The following is a 27,174-nucleotide window of genomic DNA, read 5'->3' on the forward strand; positions in this document are numbered from 1 at the left end:
GCGACCCCAGTTTCTGGCTGGGGGAGGGGGATGTACTGTACTCATCAGTCGTGGGCCCATAGCTGTGTAGTTGGTCCCCTGTACTGAAGTGAGGACAATGCCAACATGTCTTCTGTGCTTGATCTGTGATGGTGTTGGGCTCAGGACAGTTGTTATCCCGAACTGTTACTCTGAGCCATGGTTAAGAAAGGAGGACTTTGGCACACTGTGAACTGTGTGTCAACTGCACCCCCCTGTTCTCAACTCCTGATAAACACAAATTCTGGTTTTCAGGTTCTCTGGAATGTATTCCCTTCTCCGTGGACCTCCTCCTTCCATTGAGGTGTCTTCTGTGACGCCAGTGTATTTGCCATTTCTTGTCGAGACACTTTGATTCTCCCATTAAAGCCCTCTCACATCACATACAGAACCTTGTGTGCTTTGCTGATGAATAGTTTATTGTTGGGTTACTTTTATTTGTCCATCGCATAACACCAGTCTCTCCTAGTCACCATAACAAGCTCTGTAAGGCTCATGTCAGTGACCTCTAACCCAGCACAGTGTAACCAGCACTCAGATAGGAGCTAGCAAGATGCTACATTTCCAGAAGTATTTGTAGACTAAAACAGAAGACCGCAGCAACCCAGATGTGAGGAAGAAAGGGGTTGTCTGTCCTTGGAGTGGTGTTTGACAGTTAGGTTTCTAAAAGTTACAAGTGGATCCTTTAGTTTAGGAATGCCACAAGGAACATCGAGTAGCAGCTGCATTATCTGTCTCCTTGGCAACGTGAGGACACCTGTTCTCATCCCAGCTGGGGTACCAGCAGCTCACAGAAAGCCAATGGAGCCAAGCCCATTAGTGAACCAATGAGTTTAATTGGGGTTACTTAGAGGTAGGGGCTACCTGAGTAGGCAATTTATAAGCTTCTGCACCATGAAAGACAATTGCTACCTATTAACACCCCCAGCAACCATTAAGCCTGGGAGTCATGCCCCCAGCGCCACCTTCTCAAGAGCCATATGTTTCTTGCATGCTACCGCATTCACTGCATGAGCCCTTCCTGTCCTCACAGGGAAGTGTTAGTGATCCTGGTCCTGGGAGTGGTCTTTCAGTTGGTTGTGATAGGAAGGTGGCCCCTGGAAGACCGTCACTGTCCACAAGCTATGTTGCTGAGCCTGAACACTAGGGCGAGGAGAGCTGTATATAAGGAAGTAAGCAGAAGTGTAGGGAAAACGTAGAACTCCTTGAGGCTTCGTCTTTTGCAATGAATTGTAATGTTAATACTGGCCCCCAAGATCTTGTTGCCACCTGGATGAGAGACTCCTCACACGCACCAAGTGATGCTTCGTGACCTTGTTCCTTAATTTAAGACTATTGGTTCAGTAAAGATGCTGGCAGCCTATAGATGGGCAGAGCTTTTGTTCCTGGCCTTGGGGTCTGAGGAGGAGCACAATGGAGGAAGAGAGGGCAGGTGGGGAGAGAAGACACCATAAATCATGGTAAGGATGCATGAGAACTGGCCAGGTGGACCCTGACAAATCATATCTCAGAGTTATTAGCAGGCAAATCAACATAATAGCCCAGAGGGCAGACATCTGTCCGGCTCTGGTGCTTTAAAGGCTCATAAATAAAAAGGTTTTATACCTTTTATCTGGGAACTAAATGATCATTGGTGGGGCAAAAACCTCTGGTTGAGATTACATATTTCCAACAACAGAACTGGTCTGACTTTGAACTGGGATCTGTAATGCATTAGTCATTAATGGGTCCATTTTGTGATCCTCGCTCTTGCCTGTAAAAAAAGGCTGTCATTTTGCCACATACCAGTGATACAGGCTTCGGTGAAATCCCAACATCATCCCGTAACTCACAGCTTGGTGTCATCATACCTGAAGGCAACTGTCTAGGAGTTGTGGGTAGCCAGCACAGGAAAAGTGCTGTTGGCATGGAACGTGTATGTTGTCAAGGAAACTTAATGTCAGAAGTTTGTGAACTATGTTACGCTATTGCTATTGTATATAGTCAGAAGTTCCACAGAGTCTATCAATAAATTAGAGGACTGTTAGTACTGGTTTGACTCTACCTTTTGTGTTTAGTTAGATTTGATGAGAACATGAACTCAGAAGTGTTTCCTTATAAAGCCAGGGTTGCCAATGTTCCAGAATGAGGCTTTTCTAGGTAAAAGGTCAGTTGGCTCTATTTAGGAGTGACTTTGACCTTGCCTTCTCAGCCTGTTAATGCCAGTTTTTGTTCCCCAGGATAATGAACTAAGAGGAAGCAGTCACAAAAAGGAAAGTACTGTGTAACTTGTAAGAACAAAATTCTGTTGTCAAGAAAAAAAATCTGTGTAATGTTAGAGTATTTTGTGAAACATGAGAACCTGTACAACTCTATGTTCTATTGCTATCATTATAGGGCAAAATGAAAATCTATGCTTAAAAGTTCCAGCGACTAGCTAAATGACCCTGGTCATTGCTTCTCAGAAAGGTTGCTTTAGTCCTGGATCCAAGTCACCATCATTGGTGTCTAGTTCTTTCTAGAACTCACGGTTGTTCTTATAAACCCTGAAGTCTGAAGTTCTCTTGATTTCTAGTCTTCGAAGGAAATAAGAGCAATTAGGTTTTATTTGTTGGCATGTATGTATATGAAGAGGTACATGTAAAATCTCGAGTTACTAATTTTCTTCCCAGCTTTGGTGTGTGCACTCTTGAATGTCATGGTGCCTTTGGTCTTCCAGTGAAAGAGGAGGGTGGTGGGTAATTCTGCAGTTCTGTGTTCCACAGTGCTTCAGCTGACAGCCCCAGAAAACACCAGGGACTTCTGTGATCACCTTTCTCTTCAGTCCTTCATTTCCCTTGATTTCCACCTTCCTCTTCTGCCCCATACTTTAGGCTCTGTGTTGTGGTACAGGAGAGTCATTAGTTAAATTTTGCCTCAAAGAATGGTTTTAAGAAGAAACACTTGGGGACTTTAAGAAGAAATACTAAAGGTCTTGAAATACAAAGGTGATATGAACTCAGAAAACCTTGACTGATCCCGAGCCAGCTGTCCCAAGGGTCACGTGGTCATCGGGCACAGCCAGAAGAAGTAAGGGACTGGTGGCCCTGCAGAAAGCTGTTCAGAGGAAACAAAATGAATAATCATAACCTAGGGCGTTTGTGTCTAACTTTATTTTAGTCTAGGTCAGTATATCTGTTGATAGTCCTGCCTTGAGTCTTACTTATTTCTAAGGCAAGTTCTTCAATAATGAGTGGACTTTTTTATTAAAGGCAATCCTAAAATTGTATGAATTCTGTTGAGAAGTGTATCCACGCTATAGGACTGACTGGGCCTCACTGTGGAACTTAAAGTATGTTGCGTTTGTCCCCCTGTAACACGCAGAAACACCAGAGATTTTTGTCACAAATTGAATAAGAACTTGAGGGACTTTATTGAGAAGTCAGACCAAATTTACACCAGGGATTTTGAATGTCGAGAAAAAACAGTAAGAGCAAAGAATGCATAGAACGCAGGTCTTCTGGGGAGTGTGTGTGTGTGTTTGAGTGTGTTTGAAAGAAGGTCTTATTGTGTGGCTCTCTACCTGTCCTGGAACAGGCTAGACCAAGATGGCCTCAAACTCACAGAGATCCACCAGCCAGTCTCTTGAGAGCTGCTGGGATTGAAGGCATGTGCCACCACCACACATGGCTAAGTAGCCCTTCTGAACAAGTACATCCCAGTGAGCGTAGTGTCCATGATGAATGCTTGAGGGATCTTTCATATTAACCCATGTGTAATCAATAAACTCCTAGCCACATATCCAGGCTCAGAAAAAAAGTAAATTTCTTTCTGCTGGATTCACACAGGTTTTAGGTCTAGTGGACATTCTTGCCTTGTTAGTGATGGCGGAAGTTGGTTCCTTGTAAACCTCATACTAAGTTTTGGTCACTTTTCCCTCCTGGTCCTTATATTTGAGTCTTTGTTATCTGTGGTGCCTGCTCTGAACACTGAGTTACCTGTGATACTTGCACTGGGTCAGACAGTATTGAGACTAGGAGGATTCCACGTGGGCGAAGCCTTGATCAAAGTTAAGAAGAAGGAAGGAAAAGGGAAGGGAGAAGGGACGAGGCAGCTCTAGAATGTTCCTTCCATTGCCTGCCTTCTATCCCACAGAGGTCTTTCTTTACCTGCTGTCATGAGTCCCCAGGTTTTATGTAGTTTCACATAACCATCAGTATCGAACTTCATGTCAGCCAATTCTACCCCTTCGCCCACTTGCCAGTCCAGTTATTTCTTCCATCCAAGTTGCTAGCCGAGGCTTTGGAATCACACACAAGCCAGTTAGACTCCAGAGTTCCTACTATTTACTGTTCTGCAAATTCGGCCAGGTTGCACCAGACAGGGTGCCAGGAAATCTGTCCCCTGGTGAGGTTGGTGTATGCAGCTAAGATGGTGGGAAGCTGAGATGGGTATCAGCATCAAGATCTTGGCAGAAGGCTCTGGTAAGGATAAAGAATGTCCTGGTAGGCATCTCAGTTAAGTGGTCTTTAGGACAGGTTTTATTATGTAACCCTGTCTTGCCTTGGACTCAGAGAGATCCCCCTGCCTCTGCACCCTGAGTATACACAGGATTAAAGGTGTGCACCACCACAGCTAGTCTGACATCTTTTTTCTTTTCTGTGGTGACTCATCTCTAACCAACTGTATTCAATAGAAATAACCCATATTCCATGGTCCATGTCTGTCACTGATATATACATGTTGTATCATTACTAGATATTTAACCAATACAGGAACTCAATTAGTTACTCTGTGTGTGGGGGGGGGGTGTCTATGTCTTGATAAATAGATATAGAGTTAGATATAGATACCGATAATAGATATATGACTCTTGTAGTATTCTTCATTCTAGAATATATTTTCCAGCCTCCCTGGTTTAGTTCTGCGAGGTACTTATCCTAACAGCCTGGAAGTCCCACACTGCTGACTTAGTTTTTTCCTTCTTTCTTGTATCTGACCATGTTCTCCCTTGGTTACTATTGGAGATGAGAAATGGCTTTGTTTTCCTCGGTTTTGTTTTTGTTGTTTGAGACAGGGTTTCTCTGTGTAACCCTGGCTGTCCTAGGACCAAGCTGGCCTCAAACTTGATCTGTCTGTCTACCTCTGCCTCACGAGTGCTACGATTAAAGGCTATTTGTCACTGGTGGGCTCTTTCCCTACATTTAAAATGGGACTTAGTCACTGGCAAAGCTCAGAGGATTACTTTAGGGCTCAGAACCAAGTATCAGTTATGAAGTTAGATAATGCTCATCGTCTTACTATTTCAGTATTTGAATTGCTATTCAGACAATTCTACTAAACATGTGAGTGGCATCCTTTGATCAATAAAACCTTGCCATTCCCAGTCCAACTGCCCTGTTTTATTATGTGCATCCAACACTTGCCGTAACGACAGAGCCATGGGTCTTGGGGATTGTTTGGTCATGTCTTTCTGTTGCCCAGTAGAATGTTCTATCTTCCAGGAGAGCTCAAGGATTTAACCTTTAGGCAAATCTATTCAATTTGCTGAGCCAATGGATAGGGGAATGAAGTAATTTCAGTCTACTCTGTGAAAGTGTTAGCGCTCTTACTAGTTGCATTTTTCTAAAGCATGCGCGCACCCTGACGCCACTGACATTTTGGATTTTTCCCCCTTAATTCTTTCCTTCAATTTAATGTGTGTGTGTGTGTGTGTGTGTGTGTGTGTGTGCGTGTGCATGTATGTGTGCATACCTGTATGCATATGCATGCAGGGGCTTCCAGGAGTCAGAAGAGGACATTCTTCCCCTGGGATTTGAGTTAAGGACTGTTGTGAGCCACCATTTGGGTGCTGGGTGCCGAGTGCTGAACCTGGACTCACTGTGAAAACAGTAAGTACCACCTCTCTGGCCCTGGATGCTATAAGGTTGTATATTGAGGGTCATTTTTAGAAAGACGTTTTAATTACTGTTTCACTAAGTAAGTGGGAGGAGAGGTGGCTTTAAAATAATATCAGAGCCCACAAACATGTTGAAGTAACTTGGTGACTTTGATTTTTCTTTTTCTCCTGACCATCTTAATCGTCTTTTGCTGTCAGGGTAGACTACGTTGGAAAATAGTGACCGTCCTTAGCCTCTTACAGTTAGCTCCCTTAATCAGGTCTAGGCTGAGATGAAGCCAAGTCCTTCCTTCTGTCCTCCAAAGCACTGTCACCACCCCCTCGTTTCCCTGCTCGATGAAGTGCAGCAGCAGTCATATGAACACATGAGTTCAGTCTGCAGTGCCTGGTCAGCTTAGCACACATAAAGGAAGCTACAGCACCCATCCTTTCTGCTTTTCATGATTTCAAACTTGCTGTGCTTTTGAGCGAGGATGAGACGGTCGTGGGGGTTCATCTGCACAGCACTTATAGGCCCCCCAGTAAATCCCTGGTGAAGAAATGAATGGCTTCAACAGAAAGCCTTTGGGCTACACTGGCATTTGACTTCCTCGAACGAGAGAGCTGCAATGTGACACTCAGCCCTTGTCTTCTTTGTGACCATTTTCCCGTGAAGCCCTTTGGCTTCTCTCTTCCTACTCTTCACTGCCGTTTCCTTACTGCTTCCTGCTTACCTGGAGTCACCCTCTTCCACTGAGCCACCAAGGAGAGCGGTCTGAAGGTCAGAGTGGAACTGGGAGTCTTCGTACGTTCTCGGAATACAAATACGTAAGCACTGCGTGACAAACTCCCTTTGTATTTCTCACTGGACCACAGGCAACCTGAGATCTATGTCCCCAGCATCTAGAAGAACATAAATCAATGTCCCTTGCAGTGGGCCTCTGAGTCCTCCTGAAGATGTCAGAATCTCCTGGCTTCCCACCTCCACAGCACCCAGAGAGTCACAATTGATATACTTGCTTATAGTAGAATCCTTGGCTTTAAAAAATGTGTTCCATCTCTCTCTCCCACTTCCTTCCCCCGACGCCCCCCCCCCCCCCGTGGTGTGTGTGTGTTTCATTTAGTAGGCTGGCTTTGATCTTGTTTCTGTTTGCCAGAACTGTTGTATGTGTTGCTGTGTTTGGAAGACTGTGCCTGTCTTCTAAGGTAACACTTACTAAATGGGTTTTTAATAAATATTTTGTAATAAATACGTAAATAAAATTCTATGCATTCATTCTCCACCATTGTTCAAAGACACTGTGGTAATTTGCTGCCGATAATTCTAAAAATATGCATCATGTTTATGAAACAGGCAGCTCTCAGAAAAGGTTTATCTTATCTAAAGTGATGTGGGGATGTGGAAATCCCACGGCCGGTTTTGGTTGACATAAACAAACAATTTGAATAGTTCTGGTTAAAAATCATCCACACAGGAACTCCTTTGCCAAGCGTGTTGTCTCTCAATGCTCACAGTAGTAAGAGTCAGTGTAGAGCCCAGTGTAGCCCACGGGAGCAGGAGCAAGGCTGTAGTAGACATTTCCTAAGTGTTTCATCGTTTCCCCTATCCAAGGTGCAGATGTAAGTGTTCATGAGTGAGGAAGCTTCTATTCTATTGAACCAATACCAATAAAACTAAACTGCAGACAGGATTTCTGTCCAGAAGTGGGAGTTCATCTTCCTTCGGTGTGAACTGAAGTGCACACCTGCCTATGTTTGCACGCATACAGCTCATGTACAAACATGCACATGCTGCCTTTGATACCTTGAAGTGATTGCACATGACATTTGTCTAAGCCAATCTAAGATGCCTAGGGCCTTCTAGACAGGTTGTGCCACAGTAAGTACCCAGGGGGATCACTGCCCTCAACCCACACAATAGTTTCACTTCAGGTGAACTACCCAGTAGCTGCCAGGATAGGGGATGGCCAAACTCTTGGTTGACTTGAAGATTACTTATTAATGAGTTACTTAATTTCCCTAAGGGTATTCATGGGACCTTTGTCCTTTTCATTTTTTGTTGGTAGGGGCGGGGCGCAGAGGTTACATCCTGGACTTTTCCTAGTTGATTCTAATATGCTAGTGACTTGACTAAGGACTAATTAAGTCCAGGGTGCTCAGAAAATGCGTCCAGAGTTTTGAGTTCTGTTTCCCTGCTCTTTCCCGTAGGTCAGGTCAGGTCAGATCAGGGTTTTTATAGAAGGCTGTATAGATGTGTATGTGTGTGCGAGAGTGAGAGAGAGAGAGAGGGAGGGAGGGAGGGAGGGAGGGAGGGAGGGAGGGAGGGAGAGAGAGAGAGAGAGAGAGAGAGAGAGAGAGAGAGAGAGAGAGAGAGTTCCTTTTCTCTCACTCTATCTTTTTCGGGGATGTTGACTCTCACAATTCAAGATGACTACTGTCAGGACCAGGTTGGGTCAGGCCGAGGCAGAGGAGCAAAGGAACAAGATTCAAAGGGGTGTGCCGCCAGTGGACCACCAGTGGGCCACCAGTGTGGACACATTTTCAGATGCTTTTTTGGGGCCATGCCAACCAGTCACTTCTGCCTAAGTGGTCATTGCTGTAACTCCATCATCTGGCTGCTTCTGTTGTCACTGGGAGGAAAAAACAAGGCTGAAGCATGTCTATGGGAGGAAGGTGAATAAAGATGAAGAGGTCTTCATTGAGCCTGCCCAGTACCACTAGGTTCCCATTGGGAGCTGTCTCATAGGGCAGACCGTATGTTATTGTCCATCCTGGTGTTGTGGAATCTCTTGCAAGACTCAAGGATTTCCGAACACTCTTATTTAGCTGGGAAGAAGGAAGAGACTTCTAGCAGCTGTGTGTCTCCAAGGAAATACACAACACAATACTAATATTTGTTATTCACAAGTATTTACTTTCTCTTCTGGGAGGAAAACGCCCTCAACACTTTTCAAAGTACAATTCTGTTTAAAACAAAAGAAACAAAACAAAACAAAAACATTTATACTCCTTTCCTTAAAGTAGATCTGTCGAATAATGGAAATGTTTTTTATGAGAAAGCATTGGCTTTATGTTGGAAGCCCCTTAGTAGGTTATCTTGCTCGCCAATCTCCTATTTACACCACCTCGTGAGTCCAGCCCTTTTCGGATCTTCTCAAACACATTTCCAGGTTGCTGAGAACTTTGTATCATGTTGCTTGGGAATCTGGTTGTCAGTTTGTCTTAGTCCAGAACTAGCACCATTGACAGCCAGGGTGGAGGCGTCTGACCCAGGTTTAAACACCAAAACAAATGAGGAAGTGTCAGCCTTGACCAAGTGCCCATTCTCATCGACAAATAGGGAGAGCATGCTTGCAGAAAGCAATAATACACTTACACCTCTGTTGAGCATTCATCCACTACACTGACATGCTTGCCACATGAAGTGTGCTGACCTGGGGCTATAACCATGGCCCCTTGCCTCATTTAGCCTCAGCCACTGCTGGTAAACCTAGCTTCTCCTCTAAGACTAGGTCAGCCTTTTGCTTCCAATTCATCCCTAAGTGATACCACAAGTCCAAGCCTGGCTTCCTTGACTTAGAACCATCTGTGACTTTCAGCTGCTCAGAGTTTAGATGGAACTTTGTATGGTCCACTGGAACGGTCTTATTTAGGGTTTCTATTGCTATGACTGTGGCAACTCTTATAAAGGAAAGCATTTAATTGGGGCTGGCTTATAGTTCAGAGGTTTAGTCTATTTTCTTCATTGCAGAAAGCGTGGTATAAGCAGACAGACGTGCTGAAGAAGTAGCCGAAAGTTCATCATCTACAACCAACCCCGTCCTCCTCAAGACTGTTCATTTTAATTCATTCTTTCTCATCTTTATTATTTTTCTATAGATAATAGTAATGTTTGGTTTTATTATAGATTACAATTGATTTTGATTTGTGGTACAGTTGCATTATCTTAAAGCTAGGAAACCTGTTTTAACATCCAGGGAGGTTCTTTTGTGGGTAGGCAGTAGGCTATTCTGAGAAATACTTAATACTTAAGGTGCTTAGTGTAAACACAGGTTAGAGAGATAGCTCAGTCATTTAAGTGTTCGCCATGACAAGCAAGCTTGGGTAGCTGAGTTAGAGCCCCACCATCCGAGTAAAAAGCCAGAAGTGGCTGGTGTGTTCTTGTAATCCTGGCTCTGGGGAAGTAGCGAAACCCTGGAGCTCACTAGCCTGCGGCCATTAGGGAGGCCCCAGGTCCCAGTGAGAGACCCTGTTTTCATCACAAAACCACTTAGCTTTATTTTTTTAGATTAAAAGTCGAGTTTAATTTGTTCTCACTAAATGGCTTCTCCTGATAGCTTTATTTCTGCTAGCTTTATTTCTGCAATGTCATCTAAGCTTCCATCTGATCTAAGCATGCGCTAGAGCAAGTACGATGTAAGCTTCCCTCTGATCTAAGCATGCGCTAGAGCAAGTTCGACGTAAGCTTCCCTCTGATCTGAGCATGCGCTAAAGTACGACGTAAGCTTCCCTCTGATCTGAGCATGCTCTAGAGCATGTGCGACATAAGCTTCGCTCTGATCTGAGCATGTGCTAGAGCAAGTACGATTTAAAGCCACCTGTGTACTCTGCTCCCTGCTGACTCAAAGAAAACTCAAAATCCATTTCTTCATCCTTGTCAAGAATCACACTTGCCTAAAACCAGCTTGCCAGTGGAAGCAGAATCAATGTGCCTATAGTCAAGCTCTTGTCTGATTAAAAAATTAGCTTGGCAGCTTTCTTAACGAGTCAGCCCCTTCCTTGCTGGGAGCGGGGGAGGGGCTCGTGCGTACTTGAGTGCATGTGGAAGCCAGATGTTAACTTGTTCGGCTTTCTTTTGCAAAGCCAAACCTGAACTTAGGAAGCCGCATGCAACCATGAAGAGCAGAGTTCAAATCCCCGGCTCCCACATATAAAAGTCAAGTGGGCGTGACAGCGTGTCTATCACACCAGTGCTCAGGAAATGGAGACAGGGGACCCTGAGGTCAAGCTCCCTAGTTCGGCCAGTGAAACCACTGAGTTCCAGTTCCAGTGAGAGTCTACCTCAGTAAGTCAAGAGCAACTGAGAAAGATCAGGTGTCCAGGCTCAGAAGCAAGTGTGTTTCCTTGTCGAGCGGTCTTGCTAGCCCAACAGGCCATTCAGGGTAAAAGGTTCTTCCTAGTCACCACATATCCAGATCGCTCTGCCCTGTGACCGGGTAGGCTCATGGAGGGGCTGGCAGGGCTGAAACACTGGGTAGCCGCTGTTCGGTTTTCAGCCCTACCCGGCTCCAGTGAACACAAAGAGGGTATTTGTAGACCAGTCTTCCCAGACCCTTTCATAACTCCAGAGTGCCTTTGGTCGTGTGACCTGAGTTACCTTGGAGGCTTTCTCGCCCACGCGGATTCTCTATATAAGGATCTATGGGAGTACATGGGCAAAGGGCAGACATGAAACACCTAATGAGTTTACTAATGGCCAAAGGGTGAAGTGCTTCTTCCAGTCCAAAAGCTGGTATTTGCTGAGGGTCTGTTGGGTTCACCCCACAGCAGTTATGTAGACTCAAGGGCTGAGTTCTGGCCAGTAGTTTGGGCCATCCTTTGATGGTGCTATGCCTACCGTTCTCGGCTCAATACAGCTGATAGCACTAGTTAGCCTTATGAGAAACCCTCCACCTGTCACTGCGAGGCAGAGAACCCACCTTTATAACACTTAGATGCTGTAACACAGCATCTACTCTGAATGCCCAATTCTAGCCCAGCCAGAACTGGGTGGCTTTCAAGGGATCAACAGTACATCTGATTGGTTGGGAAAAGAATGAGCACTTGGCAGTTTAGGTTTCGGGACTGTAAATCGTTTGTGTGGATAATTACCAGCCCGTCATGGGCCTTTTAACTTTTGATGGAATCAACCTAATGGATATCTATGCCTCTCCTCCTTACTGCCACTCAGTAAGGAGCAATTAAATGTGTACAAGAAGCCTTTCTTTTCCTTCCATGATAAATAGATCAGGAAGGAGAAAGCTATTTTTTTTTCTTCAGAAACACCTCCCGTAGAAGGTTAGTAAGAGTTCCTTTATTTAGCATACCCCTTTCTCAGTATAATGTCTTTAAGTGTCCCCTTTCAACTGAGCTCTGAATCTTGTGACTTTTTTTGCTGAATTTTTTTTCCAGTTGTATGTGTGGGGGAGAGGGTGTTGTCTGTCTGCATGTGTGTGGAGGTCAGAGGGCAACTTTAGAGAGTACACTCTCACCTCCCACTGTGGGCTCTGTAATTCCAGTTCAAACTGTCTATCCAGTTAGTGTTTTTATTTTACCTTGAGACGGCACCCCACCCTTACCCCGGCCCCCACTGATTTCTTTAAATAGAATATTTCAATTACCGTGGTACAGTATCAATCACGTTGTTCCATTTTCAGGCTGATCAGAATAATAGGCTTTGCTGTTGGCAAGCCCTTGCTAACCAAAACCCGCTATGCTCTACTTACTTAAGTGCCCTTTGAGTTTGCTGGCCAAGGAGGAGGACCCAGAGGAGGGTAAGCTGTGCCTTCACAGAGCCAGTGTTGGTTATTTCTTCCCACATTGTCCTGGCTGGCTTTACTAGTCACACTGAGAAAATGGTGGGTGGGTGGTGGTGGGCCCCAGAGGAGTGGGCACATGGATGCTGTTTTCCAGCCAGGTTTATCCATGCCCAGTTGAGCTGCTGAAAGAGTGGGCTGCCTGGGAAGCCACAGCAAGCTTTCCACAAAGGTTAAAAACAAAACCAAAAAAGCCAATGGAAGTTATGGGAACTTACTTGACACTTAGCACCGGGGAGAGAACAGCAGTAAAATCATTTCTTTAGCTATCTAGATTTAGAATCCAGTAAGTCTGAAGCACAGGCTCATAGCCACCTTTGACATAAATTATCCCACCCACTAATATATTTTCTTTTTTTTTCAAATATGTCCCCCACTGCCCCCCCCTGCAAGATTATATTTGAGAAAGAGGGTCTTACTGTGTAGCTGTGGTTGGTCTGTAACTCACTTCACACTCATAGAACCACCTGCTCTGTGTCCTGAGTTCTAAGATCAGTAGTGTAGTCTGTCACACCCAGCAACAGAAGTAAATATCCAGTATATTATGTATTCTTGTGCATAATAGACACCTATGGGAAGCTCTGTGATATAAGACCCTCGGCATTCAAAATGAAGGAAGACAGCTACAACTCACCAGGATGTTGAACAGGAGACAAGCTCACAAAAGAGATTAACTGCTGTAGCCGGTGTGTTAAAGAGAAATAAAAGCACCATGGTGACAAAGCAAAGCCAGCGGAGAATAACTTCACAGAGATCAGCAAGTTAGAGTATATATGGAAATAAATAGAACAGTTGACTAATAGCAAAGCTTGTGTTACATATAGAAATATAAAATGCTTGTTTTGTACAACTTCCTATTGATACTTTGTATACTGTGCTCGAATCTTTTCTATAGAGGATTTTAGAAAAGCTAGAGACTACACAGTTAGTCGGTTTGCATGAGAAGACACAAACCTCTGAGCAGGGAGCCAGTTAAGTTTTGTGTTGTGTTTTTGTATGTGCACAGGTGTTTGTTTGTGTGTACATATCTCTGTGGTCGTGTGCATATGGGCATTTGAATTTGGTGGTGGTGGTGGTGGTGGTGGTGTGTGTGTGTGTGTGTGTGTGTGTGTGTGTGTGTGTGTGTGTGTGTGTGTAGAAGCCCAGAGGTCAGTCAGTGCTCCTCACTCTACTTTTTATTGTTGTTTTGTTTTTCAAGACAAGATCTCTCTGTGTAGCCCTGGCTGCCTGGAACTCACTCTGTAGACCAGGCTAGCCTCAAACACCTCCTTCCAAGTGTGTCACCATGCTTCAGCCACTCTTATTTATAAGACAGGTTCTTTTCTCACGGAACTTGGTGCTCACTGGGGAAAGGGATCCACCGTCCTCCTCCACCCCCATCTGCCAGGCCCTGAGCTTACAGCCCAACATGGTGGCTGTTACATGGGTGCTGAGGATACAGAAACTCAGTCCTCCTACTCGTCCAGCAGGCACTTAGGTACTGTGCTCTCTCTCCCTTGCCTCTCAGACACCTTATATTACATCCCGCCCTTAAGTGGTCAAGGAAGTCTGTCTGTCTGTCTGTCAGTATGGGTGAAAAACCTCTAGACGGGCAGTTGTCAGTTGTTGACTTACAGCGTGCAGAGGCCTGTGGAGAGACACTTCCCCTAAACTGGGATGCCACTTTCCAGGTTTTCTTGTATGTTTTTCTCCCTGTGAAAATTTAATTGTCTTATGAATAAACATGGCTCACGGGAAGATATACTTTCTTAGAGGAAAAAAGAAATAGGTTCCAGCTGTGCTTTACGGTCTTAATACCAAAAACTGAGGGCTGGTGAGATGGCTTCAGTGAGTTAAGGAGCTTGCTGAGCTCCGTGTACCCTGAGATTGACCCCTGGAAGCCAGGTGGAAGGAGAGAGCTGACTTGGCAAAATGTGTCCCTCCCCTGCAGTGTTGCAGTACTCACGTGTGGGCACCAGCTGATGTCTGACGCACCCTGGCAGCGTGTGTTTCTAAAGGGGTTGCCCCTGGGAATGTGAGGCGCACCAGCCTTCCAGCTCTCATGGGAAAAGAGGCTAAGTCTCCTCATGCTTAACTGTTTTTCCTGAGACTGTCTGGAACTTTGAGAACCTTTTCTTTGAAGCCACACTGAAGAATCCATCTCAGCTACACATCCCTCGTGTCCCCAAGTCACCGATGAAGACGAGGTTACCAAACTAACTGTAAACAGAAACTGACAGATACACAAAGTCATTCTCAGAAGAAATGGGTGAATGCCTGTTTTCTGAGTGATCTTGACATTTTTTTTTCCTTGTTAGGAATTTCCCCCCCAGGAGACCTTTGTAGCTCCCCTCCCCACCCTGCTTTTGAAGTTATAAATAAAGGGGGGGGGCACTAACGTCTTTGTAAAAAATGATGTGAATAGATAAAAGTCGCCTAATCTATGAAGATAAAAGGGTTCTTGTGCTGGCTGGGAGCACTCTCTGGCAGGGCCTGCTCTGGCCTCCTCGTGAGAAATGGGTGACCACTGTGCAGACAGAAAGAATGGCCACCAGGCAAACTTGTTTAGCTGTCTGCCTGCAACCCTGCTCAAATAGAGCAAAAGCATTCAAGGAGCTATAACCAGGGTGAACTATTCTTTCTTCCACTTGTACGACCTTAAATTTGTTCACCACAACCAACACCCGATTTTTTGGAAACCCCAGCGATTCCCATAGAAACCTTATCAGATTGACTTGTCTTGAACCTGGGATCATTCTCATGCTGATGATGCAGAAACCAGGAACAGCGGGATGGGAACACCGCTCCCTCCAGGGTTGAGATTGTCTTTTTTGTTGCAATTACCTTGTGAAGATTGAGCTAATAGGATGATAAAAGCATCCCAGCAGCTTGAAAGGCGGCTGTAAGAACTTGAACTCTGTGTGGGATGAGAGGGGGGATGTTTTGGCAGCGGTGTCTGCTTCCATACCCATCCCTGTCTGCAGATGCATTTTCAGATGTGCCTTCAGGTGGTCTTCCGGGCAGAGAAGGCATGGGGCACTCCAGCGGTTTGTGTGGTTGACTCTAAAGCAGCCTCCGTGGCCAGCTGGACCACTGTTCCACGGCTGCGAGACTAGGGAAGTGCTCAAAGAGTGAAGGGAGAAATGTGGCGCTTGTCTTGGCTGGTAGTTTGACTGGGGCTGCTGGAAAAGGCCTTGCTGGAGGCAGGATGCTTCGAACAATCTGGTACAGCAAAGGAAGTTGAGCTCATCAGAGCATAGGCTGTGCTGCCCCATCAGTAAACATTTGTGAGGCTGTTTCCGAGTTTAGCAGCATCTCTTAGTATCTTTCTTAGGTTTTTGGGGTTTTTTTTTGTTTTTTTTTGTTTTTTTTTTGGTTTGTCCAGAGCTTCCTGGTCTCAGCACCATGGAGACCTTGTGTTAGGTCATGCTTTGTAGTGGATGGCTGAATCTCAGCTTCCCTGGTATCCACATACTAGGAGCTGGGTGCCATCTTCCACTTAACTGAAGATATATATCATCATATGTCTTCCTAGGGACAGAGTATCACTGAGTGTCCTTGGTGTTAGTGGAGAAGTGTGGGTTAGTCCTGTGTCCCTATGACCGCTTCACTCTACGTTCCATCGGAGACTGTTGTTGGGCTTAGGTTAAGAGACTTGAGATGGGGAGATTGATAAGGAAGAAACAGAGCCAAGCAAACCTTGTGGGTCCTTGAGATCAGACTATCTTCCTAGACTGTGGTCATGGATGATCTCATAGGCCTGTAGCAATTGCAAGAATCCTGGAAAGGGAACAAGGGGACAAGATCAGAGACATGGCCATGCCAGCAGGGCTTGAGGAAAGTGTGCTTGGAAGATGGAGATGAGGCAACAAAAGCCCAGGGCCTCTGTTGTAAAGGGTAGAAAAAGTCTCTGCCTGGAGCCACCAGGAGGAGGCAGCCATTTTGACTCCCTTGATTTTTAACCACAAGAGACATAGTTTAAACTTGTAACCCCCACACCATTAAAAAAAAAAAAAAAAAAAAAAAACCTCTAGTCTAAGCCACCAATTTTCTTTGCAGCTAATATAATCCAACTAGGTCGCTCATTCAGATTTTGTTTGCTTTTAAGAGTAAGAGTCAAAGGCTTTTAATTACTGTTGAGAGTGAAGATACCCAATGTTATGAATATTTTCTTCACATGTTCTGTTACTTTGTGTTAATTACGCACAATAATGGTTTTTGTTGTGATGAAAGTTCAGATTTTGAAGAAACAATATAGATATCTGAATAAAAATAATTGCCGTTATTTTCAAGAAAAACCAAATCCATATATATTCCTTTTCTGACTTAATGGGCCATAATCTCTGGTAAAAAAACACAATGCGTGAGTCATTTTCCGGTCTGTTAGCTTCAAACGTACTGCTACTTTTCCCTCCAGCTTAATTTCCCACTGTGAGGTAATCCTCATTGCTGTGAAGCCTGTTCCTCTCTGCCTTAGAAATAGCTGTTTTCTCATGGCGTCTCCCTTTTCCTTCTGAGTTTTTATATCAAGAAAAGAAGTTAGTGTTGGGTGTGTTCGCTCAGTTAGCGATCCCTGTGGAAACACGGCTCAGCTCGCTGAGAAAAGAAGATAAAGAAAAGCCACAGACGTGGGTCTTCTTTCTCCATCACCAGTCCTTGAGAGAGAAGCGCTGGGCAGACATGGGCATGTTCATCCCTGTTTATCCAGCTGCCGGTGTGGCTATCGTTTTTCTGTCTTGATTTCAGCTCTCTGATAATCTAGTTCTTTTTTATGTGTATGTTTGTTCGCCTGCATACGTGTGTTACACATGGATTCCTGGACTGCTCAGATCTACTGGAGCTGGAGTTAGAGGTGGTTTCTGGGGCACGATGGAAACAGCCCAGGTTTCTACAAGAGCAGTGACGTCTCTTAACTGGTGAGCCGTTTCTCAGGCCCCAAACATGTGGCCCACCTGCCTCTGCTCCCCGAGTGCTAGGACTACGTTGTCACGGCCAGCAAGAAAGTAGACTTTTATATTTAATCTAAAATGGCATCTGGACGCGTATTAATCCACAAAGCGATGGTGAGTGGAGCTGTATTTGGAGTAGCTTATTTGGTTGGTTGGTTTCATTTCACATATTTGCTTGGGGTGTGCAGGTGTGTGCAAGTACATGTGTGTGCATACCTGTGCAAGGCAGAGGTCAACCTCGGGCATCATTGTACAGAAGCTGACCATCTTCTCTTTGAGTCTCTCACTAGCCTAGAGACTAGCTTGGCAAGACAGAGAGCTCCAAGTCCTAGGATGCACCCACGTACCGGCTTTTTACGAAGACGCTGGTGCTCGAACCTCCTGCTTAGATTTTGGCCGAAGATTGTTGTATTTGAGAGCACGCTCTCCCCCTCTAGTCCTGTTTCCTGTTATCACCAGGCACACGGTTTTACAAGTTAAAATGGTGAATAGGACGCATTGTTTGCCTGCACAGACAGCCTTATGGCAGGGCTGTGCCTAGGAGGGCTGGACCTCAGTGGGAAGATGCATGCGGAGAGTTAGTTCCACTAACTGTAATTATGCTTTGGCCTACTTTAAAACAGAGAAGCTGAATTACAAAATCATCGTTTTCTCACCTTAAAGAAATACATAAGGAAAAACCTGTGATCTCCAAATTAGCACCTGGGGGAGGGGGCTAAGTGAGAGAGAGGTGTTTGCACCCAAAGTAGCTCAGAAATCACACATTCCTTAGGTTCTTGGGTCAAAACTGAATAGACGGGAATACTGCCCTTTTCTTTAGTTAGCTTCGCCTTTTCATCTCGAAGCCTCTATGAATCCCAGATATATTTCTATGTATTCACAAACTTTACTTTTCAGGATTTCAAAGCATGTTAAAACACTTAATAAAACTACTGAGGAATTTTTGATCGATTTCAAAGAAACAAAAATTGTTTGTTTGAAATCTTAGAATTTGCAAAAAAAAAAAAAAAAAAAAAGTGACAGAATTCACCCTATACTGTAACATCAAGAATACAACCTGAGAACCTGTCTCAAGAAAACATTGATTTTAATCTTCTTGCCTAATTGAAAACACCCTGATAACCAAAGCTTCGTGCCAACACTTTCCAGGACCCCAACCTTCCAAACTCCACTTTCTAGACCACACCAAAGCTTGAGTCGGCATCTGAACCAGAGACACCTTGAATTCCCTGTCTTTTTGGTTTGTTTGATTTAATTTTTCCTCTTTGAGACAGAATCCTCGCAGTCCTAGAACTCACTCTGCAGACCAGGCTGGCCTTGAACTCATGGAGATCCTCCTGTCTCTGCTTCCTAGGTGCTGGGATTAGACCTTTTTTATATCAACTGAACTGGAAGGTTCACAGGTCTCCTCTCTCTCTCTCTCTCTCTCTCTCTCTCTCTCTCAAAGATTTGTTTATTTCATATATGTGGGAACATTGTCCTCACACACACCACAAGAGAACATTAGATTTCACTTACAGATGGTTGAGAGCCACCATGTGGTTGCTGGGAATTGAACTCAGGACCTCTGGAAGAGGAGCTATCTCTTTAGCCTGCCTATCCTTTCGTTATTCTTCTCTGGTACACAGGTTTTTACTTCCACGGTTTATTTATTTATTTTTGGTACCTTGGACAGGCATGGCAGCCATTAACAAGGCCATTTAGGCACAACATGAAAGACCGAGGAAGGAACTTAGACCGTCTTTCCAAGGTGCTCATTAGCGTTTATCCCATGTTGAAATACCACCCACGTGAAAAGTTCTTTCATTGGAAATTCAGCTTGCTTGAGTCTTGGAGGAGGGCCCGATGGGTGTCAGGTGTCAGTGTGAACACTGAGGACACGAGGGCTAAGTACTGGTTTCCAAGGCTTCCCACGAGTTTCTCCTAAAAAATGTGTTTGGATTTATACAAGGTGTTTAGTTATTCTAGGGAGCATAAAATCCCACCCCCAGGAGTGATGAGGGATAAGGTAGTACTCTAGAGAAATCCCAGTCTGCAAGTGGCTGCTTAGCTATTATTACTAGTTATAGACGAATGTCGTTATTATTCACATTTGCTGTTGATGACAGAAAGGTAAAGGACAGAAAGTTTCTGCATGTTTAAAAAAAAAAAGGTCAAGCACAATGTAGCAATACACATCAGGTGTGCGCGTGCACATGTTACGCACACATGAGTGCATACGTGCCTGTGCCGTGTCCCCCTGCAGAGGCCAGAGGAGGGTGCTGTTTTGTCTCGATCTCCATGTTGTTCCTTGTGGCTGTGTTATTTGGTTGATTTTTGCTTTTGTTTCTGAGACAAATTGTCTCTCACTGAACCAGGAGGTTCCCAGTAGACTGGCTAACCAGAGAACGCTTGAGTTCTGAGCCCAACAGTGATGGTATTTACAGGCACACGTGGCCACATGAGGCTTTTTACGTGGGTGCTAGAGATTTGAACTCAGATCCTCACCTGTTGACTTGTCTTCTCAGGCCCTACACTAGGGATGTTTTGTTTTGTTTTCTTAACTCTTATTTGGTTCAGTGCCTCATAATGAACTTGTTTTGCCACCCGGAGAGCACTTATTAAATACCCACAAGTAAGGGTTGTGAGGTATGGTGTGTATTAAGGTTTATTAAGCAAAGTAGTTCTGTGCTACCTAGAAATTATTAATATCTGATAATCAAGAATTGTAATAACCCCATTCTTTCCATCCCTGGATGCCTAAAGGAAAATGGAGAATTATTTGGTGCCTAGTGAAGTATGGGGGCATTAATTCACCCTAAATAATAGGCCAGTGACCAGTCACCTGACTTTAGCTGAACCTTTACCAGAGAGGTACGGGTTGGAAGCCTGTTCTCAGTCACTTCAGGGACCCAGAGTGCCAAGCCTTCCAAACAGTGGGAAAGTAGTTGTACTTTTTGAAGCACGTGTTAATACTTCAGTGGGTAACTCTCCTGTCTAGGGAGTCTTAAGCTTTTTACTCCGTGTTTTCATACACACAGGTAATGTACTTTGAATCACATCCCCTCTATAACCCTCCTTCCTCCTGCTAGCAGGACAAATAGTCTCCTGTGTGCTGTCAAGCACAGCTCCCACTCCTCCTCCCCCTCCCTCTCCTCTCCCTCCTCATCCTCCCCCTCCTCCCACTCCTCCTTCTCCTCCCCTTCCTCATCCTCCTCCCCTTCCTCCTCTTCCTCCTCCCCCTCCTCTTTCTCCTCCTCCTCCCCCTCCTCCCCTTCCTCCTTCTTTCCCTCCTCCTCCTTCTCCTCCTCCTTCCCCTCCTCCCCTTCCTCCTCCTTCCCCTCCTCCTCTCCTTCTCTTCATTCTCCTGGACATCTTCGTTCATCAGACTCACATGTGAGAGGGAGCACTCTCCACCATCTTTCTGAATCTGCTTCTTTCACTTGTTATTAAGGCACCAGTTTAATCCAGTCTCCTTGAAAGTGCCATGGTTCTGGTCTAATGGAAAATCCTGTTTAACTCAGAATTCACCCAAAGCATGCTTTGCATTTTACCAAAGATGCCTGTGGGTGCAGTAAGCGCTTGGTTTTGTAATGGCTCTTAAGCAGATGCCCCCTCATCGCTGACTGTCTGGGACTTACATAGAGCCCCTGACAGTCCGTTTCTGACTCCCAACCCTTTTGGTATTAACCATTAACATTTAGGGTGGTCTTGACCAGTGTATACAGTAACTGTGAGCTACTAATACCAAGACCCTTCTTATTTATTCCCTCCTGTAGAATGAGGGGTGTGGCCTCTCCCTAGACTCTACTTGTAAGTTTCTTTATAATTCTCCAGTTCTGGGCCACGGTCTTTTTACCTTGGAGGTCTTAGCTGTTGACTGATGATTTCCTCAGATAGATGGTCTCATGTAGCTGAGGCTGGCTTCAAACTGGTTAAGCAGCTGAAGCTGTCTCTGAATCCTGATCTTCCTGCCTCTACTAGATGTTAGGATTGCTGGTGTATGCCCCAGGCCTGAAATTACGGAAGGTTTATTAAAGAAATGTGTAAAAGTAGTTTTCTTGGGTTCTTGGAGCACATTTTGCTCTGGCTGACTTAGAATGATTATGACATTGTTTTACTTGTTTGGCACATTATTACAAGAAATTCAACCCATGCATCCAAAACCAGGGCCTGTGACTAAGATGATGCTGAGGGGTATGAGAGATGGTTCAGTGATTAAAAGCACTTGCTGCTCTTGCAGAGATCCAGGTTCAGTTCTGGATACCCACAGGACTGCTCACAACTCTGTGACTCCTGTTCGAGAGGATCCGGTGGCCTGTTCTGGCCCCTTCAGACAGCAGGCATGCGTGTGATGCACATACATGTATGCCTGCAAATACTCAGGAAGATACATGTTTTTAATAAATGAAAGGTCTCTAGGGAATGTTTTGAGCATTCTCAAAGAAGCAGGGAAGATGTAGCTGAACACTCCACAGACCTGGGCGATTCAGCAGTCGGAGCACGGTGGCAGGGGTGTGCACCTTGGGGTTTTCCTAGTAAAGCTATTCTGCTCAGTTACTGTGGTCCCTAAAGAGGTCCTTCCTTCTCATTTAGTCAGCACGTGGAACTCCACCCCCAACCCCTTCAGCTAAAGTTTACTATAACAGGCACGCCTAAGGACTACTTAAGCCAAGACCATTTCTTTCTCTCTAAAATGGAAGTACTTTAGCAGAAGGTGAGGTCACTAGGATTAAGAGATGAGGCCTTTCAGTGTGGTGTCCACACAGCAGAATTACCAAGTAAAGAAGAAAGGAGTTGTGGTTACGGTAACTTGTTTCCCTTACCTTTCTAATTAAGAAGAAAAGAATCACACTGTCTAATGCTACCGCTGCCTGAATTATCGGTAGGGTTCCATTTCTTTTTCTTTTCTTCCTTTAGCAAGTCATTGCTTATGCACAAGCTTTACATGTTTTATCTTAATTTCATATGAGTGTAGGAAAAGTGAGTCTCATTTGCTGTGATGATATCATACCCTTGGGAGATTTTAGAGCCAAAATACAGTCACGTGTGTGTATTTATGGATGAGAGTACCTCGTGAACAATAGCCTCAATCTATCTTTCCATAAAATTTCTTTCATTTATTTTTTGCTTTTTTTTTTTTTTTTGAGGGAAAATTATTTGTCAGAGAAGGAAAATGTGCCACGATCTATTTCTGAATAATTTTTTTTTCTTCAGATGTTTTAAATATGCTGCTGGGGAAGTACATTTTCTTTCAGTGACTCCCAACTGCCCATTTGCTCAGTATCTACTGAGGGCCTCTTCTATCAATGTGCTGTGGTTTGCCCTTTTTAGAAATGGCTTTCATAGCATCAGCTTGCCATCTTGTATACAGAAGAAGCCTGCTTCGTGCCAGGACGAGGTTTTCTCAGCAGGCACTTGTGTTGCAGGGTTACATGTGGTTGATTTCTGGAGTCATAGCTTTACAAGGTGTGGCTCACCAAGCAGGTGTATGTAAGTAGCCAGTGGTAAATGCCAACAAGTAGGGGAACCATTTATGAAGCATCTTACACGCTACGCTCTTTAGCATAATTTGGCTTCCACACTATGTCTTGCAGCTGATTCGACCATTTCCCTTTTAGTCTAGTTGTGTTGGGAATACCCATCCTAAGAGATGGGTTTCTATCTCTAGAAGTGTGCTTAAAGATTTAAACTATTGACAAGGCCTCTGAGGTCCCCCCCCCCCACCCCTTTCAGTGTCTCACACTTTCTCTGCATGGCTTGGCATCACTAAACTGTACGGTAACAAATCAGCAGTCAGTGGGACTTCGGGGTCCTGTTATCTTGCTGATGTTTCTAACAACACCAAAAATCAAACTTCTTCCCTGCTGTGACAGAGCACACAGCAGCTCCAACAGTGTCCACCCTCCCATGATGTCCCTATATACACTCCAGGTATTCACACATATTTTCCAATCATATCATCCATTTAAACTATTTACTATGGAATATGTTTAAATGTGAAAGGTTTTTACGTGTCTCAGCGTGTAAAGAGGTTTCTGTGTGTTTGTTAGAGAAACGGGTAGAGATGATGTGCCCAGTCTCCATCTTCCTTGGTACCTTTTTTTTGTTTCTTGGGGTATTTTAAAACAACTCTAAGATACACTATCTCATTCATAAATATATCTCAGTGTGTGTCTAAAACTGAACCTAGCATTTTAATTTTATTATAACTGCTTTTTTACACTAGCTGTTTAAATAATATTATATATATGTGTGTGTGTGTATACATACATACATACATACATACATACATACATACATACATACATACATACATACTTGCATGTGATCATGTCCCTCAGGGTGGTTTGAAACTGATCAGTCCAGGATCCTTAGTCAGGGACTGACTGTACAACTTGCTTGAAGCGAATCATTCAGTGGTCCTGCAGATGGTCTTATCAGAGACATGCTTAAATTCAGGTGTATGTGCCGTGTCTGACAATTATGCATCCCTATTAATGGTAATATTGCAAGTTAATACTTGCCTTCTACCAAAACCATGACTCTAGGTTCACTTACCTAAAAAGAATATAGGCAATTCCTTTAGTGAAATGTTCACTTTGGACCTCGGTGCTCTGTCGACATTTTTGATTTTGGGTTTGGGAAGAATATCTGTCTACCCTGAGCGGTCTTCACTGTGTCCTGTTGGCAACCACAGGATGGATTTAGCCAGCAGACCATGTCTCCAAGGAGACTAATTTTCCACTGAAGTGGGGCATGTACTCAAGAAAATGCCTTTAGTAAAGACAGACAAGCTGTTGTGAGAGGTATTTCAGGACTCCTGTCTCACGAGGTTTGGTCCGTCTTTCTCTCCACAGGAAGAAATCTTTCCTGTTTTCTGCACTGTATGCTGCCTTTATATTTGGCGGTCGGCATCTGATGAACAAGCGAGCCAAGTTTGAACTGCGGAAGCCGCTCGTGCTCTGGTCGCTGACTCTCGCCGTCTTCAGGTAGGTTGCTTTCTTTCCCTCAGGACAGATACTCCTCCCCTCATGTCTGCCAACAGAAAGCAATCCTTGCATCTGATCCTTTCATTTTTTTTTTAATTCACTATGAACATAAAGTCATGTGCAGAGAAATGGCTTTGTTCTGGTCACATTGACTCTGGCATGCTCCGTCTTCCATTGGGTGAGGTCTTGGGTCGTTTCTCTTGCTATCAAAGTGGTCATTCAGTAATTTCCATTGCGTAAATATAAGTATAAAAATTCCAAAAGATGCAAGTAAGTTGTGAAGTCCATTGGAGATCAGGACTCGGGGTCATGGGTGAGCTCTTACGAGTACTTAATCTAAGGATGGCACTGGATGTATAGACATCACTAGACCAGAGAACAGTGTGGCTCTGCACCCCCCAAAGCCCCGCCCACTCTCCTCCCCTGCGCCTCCCCTGCGTTTTTTATTCTGCTGGTTCCTCCAGTGTGCCTGGCAGAACCCAACACAGAAGCAAGCGGTGGAGATGCCTGGACTCTCCAGGGACTTCAGTCAACCCATAAGCAGACACATTCCTTTGTTTTTCCTATTTGGCGATTTAGGCCATCACAAGGCCGATCAGCACACAGCCAGAATCCAGGCAGGCGCCAGAATTCACCAACAGAGCTATCAAAGTCGCGGGCTCTATCTGTGACTTGCTTTTCAAAGCTATCAAAGTTTGTGACTCTGGAGAAGAAGGGTCCACGGGGGGCAGGGGTACAATGGGGGAGATCTAAGACAAAGCACAGCTATGTCATATTACAGCTCTTCTAGTACAGAGCAGAGATAGATGGTTTCACTAGAAGCCTCATTAGTCAGCTAAAGCTCATTCGGATCACTCAGGAAAAGGATTTTCCCGTGGAGCTCCAGGAGATGCCCATTCCTGCTTTCTGCATGGGCACCCCAGTTGCTCATCACTGCAGGGCCCACTTTTTATTTCACTGGATTTGGGGAGGCCTGGGATCTGAAGAGCCTGTGCTTGGGTCTGTCGCTGAAGACTTGCAGTTGTCTTCCTGTCAGGTTGTGAGTCTCTAAAAATCACAAAAGTAGCGTTCCCATTTGTATTTCTACTTCTGTATCCAAGCACGTCGTACTTACAGAATTTTGAGATTGGAGGTGGGAGGTCCTCTGTCTTCTCTTTTGAAAAATTGTTGTATTAGTTTTCAGTGTTCCCCCAAATCTTTTCCCTTTGCTGTTCTGTGACGAATGGAGCCGCATGCACCCAGACCCCTGCTTAACCCTTACGCAGCTTTCTTCTCTATTCCTAACTTTCCTCTTATCCCCAAATTTGGAAGTAACACAGGCCAGAGCCATTCTGTGAGAGCTAAAAGGCAGGGCTCTTTTCCAAGAAATGCACACAGTACTATTTTCTCGCCTAAACTAATGGTGATTCTTTGTTAAATCTTCGAATTTTTCCACTTGACTTATAGTTTCCTTTTTTATAGTTTGTTTATAAAAACCTGGACCAAAATGAGGTCTGTGTGTTCTTGTTATCCCTCCAGATTTCCTTCTCTTCCCCTCCCTCCCGCTCTGACGCACTCTTGGAGGAAATCCTTCGCTCTGCATACCTTATCCCATAGAGTTGCCCTTGACATGCACTTTGCCTGATTTTACTCTATTGAACACCACACGTCGTCAGTTGGCTTATTATATTCATGTTTAATATTTCACAGAATTTTCTGTAAGAACTTTACCTTGACAGGTGTCTTAGGGTTTCTATTGCTACATAGCAACACCGTGACCATGGCAACTCTTATGAAGGAAAACATTTAATTGGAGCTGGCTTACAGCTCAGGGTTTAGTCCATTGTCTTCATGGTAGGAAGGATGGCAGTGCAGATAGACATGGTGCTGGAGGAGGTAGCTGAGAGTTCTACATACAGGTCTGCCGGCAGCAGGAAGAGAGACACTGGGCCTGGCTTGAGCACTTGAATCCTCAAAGCCCGCCCCCAGTGACACACCTCCAACAAAGCCACACCTTCTCCATCAAGGACACACAGCTTAACTGTGTCACTGTTTATGGGCCCATTTTCAATCAAAGTACCACAACCAGTAATCTAAAGTGAATACTTCTTTCTAGGAACTTGAAGTACTTAATATGGTCAGAATAACAAAATAAGCTGTAGAGTTGTGTTTAAAAATAAATCCTGCTCAATAATGTACACTCAAAGTTTATTCATTAACAATAACATCTGTCTATCATTCATTAAATTAAATATTTTTATAGAAATGTGTGAAGAGGTACTAGGAGAAAATTATGCCTTGAGGAAAATCTTAGAGACATCATTTTAATGATTAAATACCTACTATTTAGTGGGGTAAAAAAAAAAAAAAAGCCAGATTTTAGTAATGAAAGCCAGGTTGTAATGGGCCTGATGATTTACAAATTTAAACTGTCTTTCTTTGTTCTTATTCAGAACAAAGCAGATATATTTGTGCTTTTTGAAGGGTGAATGTATAAAAGTTTACTTTGTTGAATCGGGTTTTTGTCAGTCCATCCCAGGACCATTGGACAGTCAAGGTGAGAAAGAAAAACATGGGGGCCATGTTACCTAACACATGTGGGTTGTGTCAAATAGACCAATAGCTAACATCTGTGCAAAGATAGGTGAAATATCTATATTATATACATCGTAAATGTTAAGTATAAAAGCCCAATGCATCCTAGGAGCCAAAAAGCCCACTGCCATTGATAAATTTATCCTTCTGTTTAGTTGGCACCCCCAGCTCTAGATCTCTGTGAGCAGGAAGACCCCTGCTAACATTTTCATAACCAAACACACCAGCATCTTCTCTGAAGAATAACTTGCTCCCTCCCCCCCTTCGTCCTC

General features: G+C 44.3%; 1 protein-coding gene across 1 annotated transcript in view; it reads left to right on the forward strand.

Annotated features, from left to right (window-relative positions):
- The window catches only part of ELOVL6 (ELOVL fatty acid elongase 6), a gene marked incomplete at both ends in the record, with an annotated part of 101,652 nt that overhangs the window by 49,406 nt on the left and 25,072 nt on the right, over positions 1-27,174 (forward strand). Inside the window, one exon of the mRNA XM_080915539.1 lies at positions 24,197-24,328. Coding sequence (XP_080771665.1) covers positions 24,197-24,328 — 132 coding nt within the window. The remainder of the gene's footprint in view (positions 1-24,196; positions 24,329-27,174) is intronic.

This window comes from Micromys minutus, assembly GCF_963924665.1.
Source record: "Micromys minutus genome assembly, chromosome: 4".
NCBI lineage: Eukaryota > Metazoa > Chordata > Mammalia > Rodentia > Muridae > Micromys > Micromys minutus.